Source organism: Hemibagrus wyckioides, linkage group LG06 (assembly GCF_019097595.1).
Source record: "Hemibagrus wyckioides isolate EC202008001 linkage group LG06, SWU_Hwy_1.0, whole genome shotgun sequence".
Taxonomy (NCBI): domain Eukaryota; kingdom Metazoa; phylum Chordata; class Actinopteri; order Siluriformes; family Bagridae; genus Hemibagrus; species Hemibagrus wyckioides.
The window spans coordinates 35,152,348-35,163,945 of record NC_080715.1 but is presented as its reverse complement, the minus strand read 5'-3'; the positions used below and the strand labels follow the sequence as shown (position 1 = coordinate 35,163,945).

Below are 11,598 nucleotides of genomic sequence, written 5' to 3'. Positions count from 1 at the left end.
ATGACCTCAGAGCTTTACTGACTCAGCAATATGCTTTTCAAGACACATTATTAATAGCTATAAAATTTATACAGACTGTAATCTTTTATTTAATCCATAAAACAAGGGTGAGTTAACCTGTAAAATCTGTTTTCTGATGTATGTTGTGTGTGCTGTAATCTAGGCAAAAGTATTCACTTCTTTAGAGAGTGATACAAGATAAAATACATAGACTTAAGATTAAAACAAGATCAGGGATAAGAGCGATATGGTCTTGGTGGTCTGTGAGTGAGCTTGTTATTAATGTATAATTTAAAAGTCCCTAACAAAGCTATTAGGTAGCAGATGATCAAGTAAATTGTTCAGGGAATCCTTCATCTCTACGCATTGTGCCATTTGTACATTTGCTACTTCTCACAGCTGAATTCTAAGGACCTGATGTGAACACGGGATAAATTTACTCTGAGTTGCTAGCTTACTAAGTACGAAGGTCAACTTAAAATATACACAGATAATTACAGACATGCAATTACTTAGAAGACACACAGTTGCTAACTAGCTCTTCAGTTGCTATGCAGAATCTTCCAGAAACCTCCATCACCATCATCACATAAGACGCTGCTGGTGCGAGGCATTGCTGTATTACATTTTTTACCATCTCAATATAACTTTGTTATTATATATATATATATATATATATATATATATATATATATATATATATATATATATATATCCAATAATGGCAAATTAATTATTTTCTGAATAATGTTAATATTTCAAACTATCTCTAGCACATCTACTTTTTCTTATTTGCTAAAAAGTAAAATTTGTTTGAGAAAAATCAGCTTCCAAAGCCGCAATTCAGATGTTTTTGACTATGTTACTGACTATATTTGCTTTTGAGCCAACAGGAAGACCTGATTGTTATCTCTTATAGTTGTGATTTTTACTTTATTTAACATCATTATAACAGTGTTATCTGTATCGTGATCTCAGCATGGCACATAACCACCATCCTCTTACTGGAATAATAAAACTACAGCACCAACCAGTACATGAGCATCAAAACATCACTAATATTTCATGTATTTCAAGCTGGGGTTTAACTTTAAACCTCTTTGCCAGCACACTGACGTTTCATTCTGCCAGCAACTTGTGGAACATTTGATCAGTATAAAGAAAAGAATGATGTTCTGTCTGTGAGTCTGATCTAAAATAAGTGTGTTGGCTTTCAGTGTTTTCCCCTCTGTTAGATAACCTTACACAGAATTTTACTGGTTGAAGATCAAATTTGAGCTGCTTTTTAGATGAACAAGCACTGCTTCAAGTCAGATGCTCCAATCTCAGACAGCAGAAATTACATTAACTTTGAAGATACAAACACTTCTGTGGAAAAAAACTGAAATCCTTATGAAACACTACAAATTCTTAAAGTCCTGAGTGTCTACTTTCATATAAGCTGAACATGAGTGGAATATGTAAAGACACTCAATCATCAGTGTGGACACAAAAAACAGGCCTCTGGTATACAAAAACTGACTAGAATTTCTTTCTCAAGTGCTTTATCGCAGGCTAAAGGTTAAATTATAGGAAAGGGTTTTTATATTCTATATCTATAACACAACATATTGTATATATGAAGGTGAAAACAGAAGACATAAGAGTTAGGTTTTAAGAAAACAGTCCGGGATAAGGGGGTGGGCATCTGGGCCTCTTCTCAGACAAGCAGGAGAGAGAGAGAGAGAGAGCAGCAATCTTCTTTTTATAAACACTTCCTGGCTTTTTTTTCCCCTCTCCCTGGTTCTGAAAGGTCGGTCTTGATTAGTGTTATTATTTTTTTCCTCCCTTATTTAACCACAGGCTTAGTCAGCCGCTTCAAGGAAGGAAAAGTAGTGAAAAGGAGGCGAAAAAGCACTTCATCTTCTCACCTGTAATGAGGAAAGTGTGCTTGTTTTAATAACGCTTCTCGGAATTTTTTAATACCAAGCACTGCAGTCTGCAACCTTTGCCATGCTCTCTCGCTCTCTCTCTCTCTCTCTCTCTCTCTCTCTCTCTCTCTCGCAGTCTCTTTGGAAACTGACGGAAGGTAGACGGGTTTCATAAATGCCGTCATTATCCGCCGACTCACTCTTTTAAATGAGAGCGGGTTGCCATTGTCTCGGCGCGCGGTCACGTGTGCGCGCTCCTTTCAGCTCGTTCATTAGGCTTTAATGTTGCCGTGAATGCGGAGGCGCTCCTGATTGACACCTGTTGGAGCGCAAATCATTTCTGCTCACATTTGACAGCTAAAGCACATTTCGCTTGAAATCATTCTGCCACAGCCGACTCGCCTAGTGCTGAATTACAGGGTTCATTTATGTCGAGCTCTACTTACAGCTGTGCAAGCTGTGTGGCAGAGAGAAACTAAAGTCACACTCCTTCTGGGAGAACTTAAAGAAAAAAACTATCCTGAGTGATTTATTGTTTCATGCATTTCAGCTACCTGTTTCATCTCTACCTAAACAAAGCAATGCAGCTGCGCTTTATTCCTCAGTATATCCATCTCTCTGATTTCCTCATTTGCTCAGAGTACACAGTTTAGGTTCCAAAACTGCAAGCTTCAGACTAATACCACATCACATTAATATATATATATATATATATATATATATATATATATATATATATATACAGGGGTTGGACAATGAAACTGAAACACTGGCCAATTTAGTGTTGGAGGTTTCATGGCTAAATTTGACCAGCCTGGTGGCCAATCTTCATTGATTGCACATTCCACCAGTAAGAGCAGAGTGTGAAGGTTTAATTAGCAGAGTAATAGCACAGTTTTGCTTAAAATATTGCAATGCACACAACATTATGGGTGACATATCAGAGAAAGAGGACAAATTGTTGGTGCATGTCTCGCTGGCGCATCTGTGACTAAGACAGCAAGTCTTTGTGATGTATCAAGAGCCACGGTATCCAGGGTAATGTCAGCATACCACTAAGAAGGACGAACCACATCCAACAGGAGTAACTGTGGATGCAAAAGGAAGCTGTCTGAAAGGGATGTCCGGGTGCTAACCCGGATTGTATCCAAAAAACATAAAACCACAGCTGCCCAACTCAGTGCAGAATTAAATGTGCACCTCAACTCTCCTGTTTCCACCAAAACTGTCCGTCAGGAGCTCCACAGGGTCAATGTACATGGCCGAGCTGCTATAGCCAAACCTTTGGTCACTCATGCCAATGCCAAACGTCGGTTTCAATGGTGCCAGCAGCGAAAATCTTGGGCTGTGGACAATGTGAAACATGTATTGTTCTCTGATGAGTCCACCTTCACTGTCTTTCCCACATCCGGGAGAGTTACGGTGTGGAGAAGCCCCAAAGAAGCGTACCACCCAGACTGCTGCATGCCCAGAGTGAAGCATGGGGGTGGATCAGTGATGGTTTGCGCTGCAATATCATGGCATTCCCTAGGCCCAATACTTGTGCTAGATGGGCGCGTCACTGCCAAGGACTACCGAACCATTCTGGAGGACCATGTGCACCCAATGGTTCAAACATTGTATCCTGAAGGCGGTGCCGTGTATCAGGATGATAATGCACCAATACACACAGCAAGACTGGTGACAGAGTGGTTTGATGAACATGAAAGTGAAGTTGAACATCTCCCATGGCCTGCACAGTCACCAGATCTAAATATTATTGAGCCACTTTGGGGTGTTTTGGAGGAGCGAGTCAGGAAACGTTTTCCTCCACCAGGATCACGTAGTGACCTGCCCACTATTCTGCAAGAAGAATGACTCAAAATCCCTCTGGCCACTGTGCAGGACTTGTATCTGTCATTCCCAAGACGAATTGATGCTGTATTGGCCGCAAAAGGAGGCCCTACACCATACTAATGAATTATTGTGGTCTAAAACCAGGCGTTTCAGTTTCATTGTCCAACCCCTGTATATATCCCTCTTCTGCTGCTAATGCCCTGACCTGTCAAGGCAAGGACTCCACTAGATCCCTGAAGGTGTGCTGTGGTATCTGGCAGCAGATCCTCTAAGTCCTGTAAGTTGCGAGGTGGGGCCTCCAGGGATTGGACTTGTTTGTCCAGCACATCCCACAGATGCTAGATTGGATTGAGATGTGAGGATTTTGGATGCCGGTTCACCGCTGTTCCTTCCTTGGACCACTAGATACTGACCACAGTATCTTTTGATAGATACTGACCATATAATGGCTGGTCTGTCATGACAGCTGTCGGGGAGACACTCGGCTTGGTCTATAGCTGAATATAGCATGCCTTTTGCAATGTTCAAGTATAATTTCTGCCATGACACTTTTCTGAGTGTGAAGTAAAATCTACTATAGCTAGAAGTATATACTGCACATTCATATAGAACATAGAACCTTTAACATGGTGGACATTTCACTTCAAATAAAAGTTCTAAGTTCTATATGAATGTACAGTATATACTGTTTGATGTGAGCTTAACTGCTCTTGATGTGTATCTGCAGGATTTTATGCTACAGTAGATTTTACTTGTCACTCAGAAAAGTGTCACGGCAGAAATTATACTTGAACGTTGCAAAAGGCATGCTATATTCAGCTATAGACAGAGCCGAGCGTCTCCCCGCCAGCTGTCATGGCAGACCAGCCGTTCAATCAGACACTGGCTGTTTCATGTAAACATATATCTGATTCATCATCAGGTCTGCACCACCATTGAACTTGTTTTCTGTGATGAGTTTCCATTTTTAAGTCATCATCAGTGCAGTGAAATAATGACTTGTCCTTCAGATTTTCAAAATATTATTCTTATATATAAATTCCTTATATAAAGGCGTATGTAAATTCCTTATATGGCAGAATCAAAGCAAAAGGAAGGAGTGTTGGCCAGGCAGTGTGTGTGTGTGTGTGTGTGTGTGTGTATTACAAGTGTTCATATGCTGCATTCGTGGTGCTTTGTAAGTGTTAATTTACAAGTTGCAGGTAATAATGTCATTTCCTACCTCAGGACATTTAACGTGTAAAGAGAACAGAAAAAAGCATGAACACCTACACAAAGTGTTTTTATTTATTTTGTGTTTTTTCTTTGCTCAGACACACTTGTTCAGTGGTGTAGATTTAATCAAGTACTGTTTCTGTATATGAACTGATCTAAAGTGAATACTGTTAGGAACTCATCAGTGGCTGAATATTGTTTACAGTGAGAGCGGTCATTTTGCTTTAACCTCCTACAACCTGGCGTCCTCATAAAAGGACATCACGCTTTTGGTTGTGTGCACCATAATACTTAATTCTTTGTAACTGGAACCTGTTGTACACACAAAAGTGGCTTCATGTTCAAAGATAATATCTGGTTATTATATTTATTGGTTCCTCCTAACCCCAAATAGGTAGAAGAAATCTAAAATGCAAGCTCAGGTCTTAGGAGGTTAAAGTCACTCTGTAAACAGAAAAGGAACAGGGTCAGTAGAGTTGAAATGTAAAGCTGAGGGGGCGTTTTCTGTCAAGAGAAAATGGAACTGGTTGAGGAAAGATTTATAATTTCACAAAGCACTACAAAGTTCTACAGAGTCCGAATTTCATCATTAGAAAATGTTACTGCAAAACATTTAAAAGTATTATCATTGTCTAAAAATATTGAGCAGTTTACTCCATTCTGTGTAAAATCTAGAGACTGTTGTGTGGGAAAGTTCCAGGAGATCAGCAATTTCTTCAATACTCAAACCACCCATTTGCTACCAAGTCCCACAGATGACACTTTTTCTTCATTCTGATGTTTGATGTGAGCTTAACTGCTGCTCTTGATGTGCATCGGCAGGATTTTATGCATTGTGTTGCTGCCACCTGATTGGCTGATTAGATACCTCCATGAATGGTGGACAGGTACAGGTGTTCCTATTAAAGTGGACAGTGACTATTTATGATCACACTCTCCGGTTTCACCCTGATGAGGATGGGATGTCTTTAAAGTCTCAAGGTTTCTTCCTCATATCATCTAAGAGAGTTTTATAAATTTATAAATGCAAAAATTTATTTCCAGAATTTAGATATTTCTATGAAGCTGTGTGTAAGAAAATGTTAAAAGTGCTATATGCACAAAATTAATTGAATTACACTGAGTATGTATATTGAATGTAAACAACACATTGTGTATGTTTCAGCCATAATAGCAACATGTTAAGATAGAAACCTGTCAGCTTGGTGAACAATGGACACTTTTAAAAAGCAGTAAAAACAGTGCTGAGTAAATTTTGAACTTTTTTCTGATAAGGACAGACATCATTTCACATAAATCCTACAAAATTCAGAAACTACATGTGCTAGATCTGCTTCCAGAGACCAACAGAGAGTCTGATCTGGTGTGTAACCCAATCCTGATCCATGTGTAATTCAAACAGAGGAAGAGATTTGTTCTGAGTGTCCAAAGCGTGACGCATGTTCTTCTTTTAGTTCATGGCTTTAAGTGAGCAGTGGGTTTTATCTACTGAAGTATGTGGCTCTGTTGTGTGTCTGGCTGAATGAAGAGTTCAGAAAGGACTTATATGCGGAGAGCAAACTTGTGCATGCAAATGTCTAAAGGAATACTTTAATCATACAGTGTTTGTTGAAAGAGTGCGTGTGTGTGTGTGTGTGTGGTACAAGACTGAGGGGTGTGGGCTGATTGCAGGCTATTAAGAGTGTCTGCTCATCTGTCCACCCACGTGCCAGCTCTGTGCCATATCTCAGACTCCAGGCATGAACACACAAAGCAAATACACACAAAGAAGCATACACACACACACACACATTCACTGCACATTCATACCATATAGACATAGTGCAACCTGCATCACCCTCACCCAAGCCTTTTGCTTTTTTCAACACACACACACACACGCCTACTCTTCCGCTCTTGTCTCATGACAAATGGCTCACATACTGAGACACTCAATGCACTGCTGCTGCAAAATGTACCCCCCCCACACACGCACACCCCTACACCTCTCCCTCCCCACTCTCTCAACCAACACACACAGAGGTCACACATCTTAAACACTCATAAAAGCCTGCCTTTAAACACACACAGCCAAAGAGCCTGCATGAAATGCATTTAATTACATAAAGTATAACATTCAGCCTTCAAAGCAATTTCTATTATTTCTGACTCATCTTATTGCATCATACGTCTATAAATGACTTACAGGACAATAGAACTCATTAAAGTGCTTAGCTATGGGTCAAAAAAGAGAACAAAGGTTGACAAGAAAATCAATGCTTTTTTCCCTCAGGGAGAATGAAGAGTTTTAACAATGTCAACAATGATGAGGTGCATGAAAAAATAATCCAACAGACTTGATTAGTATTTTTCCACAAAACATTCTTTATGTAAGGCAGTTTAATATTTAGAGTTAAGCGTACATGCTTTTCAGAAATCCACAAGATAGTAGAAGCCTAAAGACATACAGTTATATGCAAAAATGTAGCATATAAATCTTATTTAAATATAATATCCTCGTGTTATGTATAGTATTTTGCACATTTTGTAGCATTAAAACCAGGAACTTTACTTAGAAATTAATGTAAGTGGATAATGAATTATAAATATTTATTATATATATATAATATATAATAAATATTTATAATATATATATATTTTTTTCTATTTTCATTAATAGTTTGTAGAAAAGAGGCTCAAGCTCAAGCAGGTGAACCCTTTGGTAAATAAACTTACTTACATGACATAATTCATAAATTAGAATATATCACAGATTTATTTGATATTTTGTTGAACAGTATTTAACACTACAAATCTGTTAAAACAAATACATTTATCCTGGATTGATTTTCAGTGGGAAAAAAAAATTCCACTTGGCAGTTTGGCTCGGTTTCATGAATATATGGAAAATCATTATTCTTATTCCTTATTATAGGAAGTAATTACAGTAATAGCTTATAAAAGAAAACTGTGGTCCAAACGCTCCATGAATGCACTGAGCAGTGAACCCGTTTTCCAGTCTGTCTGTTCTCCAGTCTGTCCATTCTCCATTCTGTCCGTTATCCGTCTTGCTTTTTGCATTTCTGAAAAGTCATGCTCTGCCCAGAGTCACTGAGTAATGGATTGTGGCCATCACCTTGTGAGGTAAGATTGGAACAATCCCAGGCCATTCGTTCACCCATCAGTTGGCTTGATCTCTGGAATTCCAAACCAGTAGCATCCACAGGCTCTCCTTCCTTTGAACGCAGTGCCATGAGCTCTATCTCATGTTTAGCGGCAGTCTCAAGCACACGCTGCTTGCTGTAGAAGACAACAAAGTTGTTGATGATGGGGTGTATGGGCAGAGCAATGGCAATGACTCCACACAGGAAGCTGACAGCAGCGTTGCACCGGCCCAGTGTGGTCTTGGGGTAGATATCACCGTAGCCCACTGTCGTCATGGTAATGATGGCCCACCAGAAGGACTGTGGGATGCTGGTGAACATGGTCTCTGGGTGGCTTTGCTCCACCGTGTAGCCAAGTGCTGAGAACAGGAAGATGCCTATGCCCATGTACATGAGCAGCAGGCCGAGCTCTTTGCAGCTACTCCTGAGTGCGTAGGTGAGAGTCTGCAGGCCTGAGGAGTGGCGTGCTAACTTGAGGACACGTGCCACACGCATTACACGGAGCGCTTGCACCGCCTGCTGCACAGTGCCCAGCTGCAACACGGCAGTGCCAAGGTATGACAGCACCAGGAGCAGGTAGAAAGGCGCGATAGCCAGAAAGTCCACCACGTTCATAAAGGAGATGGTGAAATGCAACTTATTGGGAGCTGCGGCTAAGCGCAACATGTACTCCACTGTGAACCAAATGATGCACGCTGTCTCTATGGCTTCCAGGCTTGGATTCTCAACTCTGTTCCCATCATCGTCCTGCTCATGAAGCTCAGGCACAGTCCCCACACACATCACCACGGATGAAAGGAGCACGAAGAGAAACGAGAGAAGGGCTATGGTGCGTGCTGCCCAGGACGACTCCGGTTTCTCCATGAGCCTCCACAGGAAAGCCCTGCACTTTCCGCTCGAAGGGCTTCCCTCCATGTCGTCCAGAATGGCTCGGACCTTCTCGGCAATCTCAGACAGCTCCTCCTCTGCTTCCTTTAGGTTGCTCTTGCAGCACTCGTCCAGCAGGTCCATGTCCACTCCCCAGAACTCCATCTCCTTGCTGAAGCGTACCGGGCACGTCCCCTTGGCCATGTGCACCTCTCCATACTGATACACCTCGGCGATGCATCTGAACGCGTCCGGGTCGCGGTCGAAAAAGAACTCGCGCGTCGCCGCGTCGTAGTCGTCGCAGAATCGCGAGAGATCGTACAAGCCCTCCGCGGCGCGGTCGGCGAGGTGCGCGAGGCGCGTGGCTGGGTAGCGCTCGAGTACGCTGGCGCTCAGGACGTGTCTCACGCCGCCCACGTTCACCACGATCTCCTCGTCTTCGCTCGCCTCCGACCGCGTCCTCCTCGGCGTTGCCCACATCACGGCAACAGCAAGAAAGTGTTGTGTAGTTTAAACCAAGTCGAGTTTACGCATCGAGAACGTAGGAAATAATAGTAAAAAAAGACTAATAAATTATACAAACGGGATGATTATCTAGTTACAGCTTCACGCGCTCGCGTTTTTAGTGTCGAGCAGCGCTGGCGCAGTGTGCAGAGGAGAGAGCTACAAGCAACCAGTGAGAAATAGGACTAACACTGATGAATGTCACCGAGAGAGAGAGAGAGAGAGAGAGAGAGAGAGAACGACAGTGTTAGAATGATCAATGATCAGCCTTGTTAAAGACGGACGGGTTTCCAATTTACTTTTAAGATCATTTTCTGTTTATAGAATCTCTGCCTACTTCATATCGTTTTTGGTTGCCCAAAAACTTCGTAATTGTTTCACATTCAACCCAAAACGACCTGATTCTCCACCAGTATAACTGCTGTGGATTTAACCAGAGAATCTGTGCGCAATTACGCACGTGGCACAACATCAACATTACAGGGGAAAAGTCTCCCTCTAGTGACAGACAGCTCGCTCGGGCTCCTTGTTTTGGGTGGATGAATGAACAGTTTTCACGGACCTGCTCAAATATCTGCAAATGAATGTAAAATAGACACATAAACTTAACATAATATGATAATAGAAATTTGACATTAAGTCTGCGTATTTACATTTATTTGTGTTAATTTTGGATGAACCATTTTCTTAATATTAATTCTTAATCTTAATATTTATTTTCTTTTTATTTTATTTCTTCATTTTTCTGAACTTACTTTAATAATCAAGATATCGGTTAAATCTGTATTAAATGAATATTCCTAGTGCTGATATTTGTTTCTGCAGATTATATACAATGAATGTAAATATAAATAAATAAATAAATAAATAAATAAATAAATAAATAAATAAATAAATGAATGAATGAATGAATGAATGAATGAATGAATGAATGAATGAACGAACAAACAAACAAACAAACAAACAAAAACAAACAAACGAACGAATGAATGAATGAATGAATGAATGAATGAATAAATAAAAGAAGCAAATTCATAAAAAATATAATGTACACAAATACGGAAAGAAATATATAAACATTCTCACTAATTCAATTCAATTAAATTTATTCATATAGCGCCTTTTACAATGGACATTGTCTCAAAGCAGCTTTACAAAAGTATAGAAACAGAAAAAGGAGAAAAAATATTAAATTAAATTGTTAACTATTTTATCCCTAATGAGAAGCCTGTGGTGACGGTGGCAAGGAAAAACTCCCTGTGATGACTTGTGGAAGAAACCTTGAGAGGAACCAGGCTCAGAAGAGAACCCATCCTCATTTGGGTGACACTAGACACTAAATAATGTAACTGTAACTGATTAATGTCCTTTCTACAACAGCAATCAAGGGCCCATAAGGAACTATGACACTAATAAATGTCATTAAATGAGAGGGCTAAAATCTAATTTAATTATTAATTTTTAGACAATGCAAAATATCACAAGGTCTCATCAATGACCTAAAAAATGTGTCAAACGTTAAGACAAATAGGCTGCAACAGACTTCTATAAAAGTATTCTCAAGGTAAATTCTATTGTTTTTATTATACACTGAACTGAAGCCACTTAAGGTTAGGATTAAAAGATGACCATAGATCAGAATTGTAGATTTTATTTCCTGATATTTGCATCTAGTTGTGTTAAACAAATACTGGAACATGTAACTTCCAGATGTTTTTTGTTGCCCTGTAAAATTGATCTTTTATACGAGCTCCCAGTGTTCTGAGTTTCCAGTGTGACCACTTCTTCTTTCCAGACCTGCCTGATCCATTCAGACACTCTACCCCTGGTTGGAGTCTAGTCGCTTGGTGTTGGCCACTGCTGCTGTGGATAGATCTGTGTGAACAGCCTGTGACCCAGGGGACTGCTGTGGACAAAACCACACCATCAGAGATCTGCTGTTACATCTGTCAGCTTGCGACAGCAAGCAATTAGTGTCTACAATGAACTCAGAAACTACACTGACCTAATAGTTTTCACTTGGTTGCTGTTGTAGAAAGGACATTATTTATATTTACATTATTTGCTGTCCAGTGTCACCTAGATGATGATGAGGTTCTGTTCTGAGTCTGGTTCCTCTCAAA

General features: G+C 40.3%; 1 protein-coding gene across 1 annotated transcript; it reads right to left on the bottom strand.

Annotated features, from left to right (window-relative positions):
* Positions 1-7,359: 7,359 nt before the first annotated feature.
* On the bottom strand, positions 7,360-9,508 carry kcnf1a (potassium voltage-gated channel, subfamily F, member 1a). Its single transcript, XM_058392912.1, has one exon. It carries the CDS (start codon positions 9,449-9,451, stop codon positions 8,000-8,002), a length of 1,452 nt encoding a protein of 483 aa, XP_058248895.1. The 5' UTR covers positions 9,452-9,508; the 3' UTR covers positions 7,360-7,999.
* Between the last annotated feature and the right edge of the window lie 2,090 nt (positions 9,509-11,598).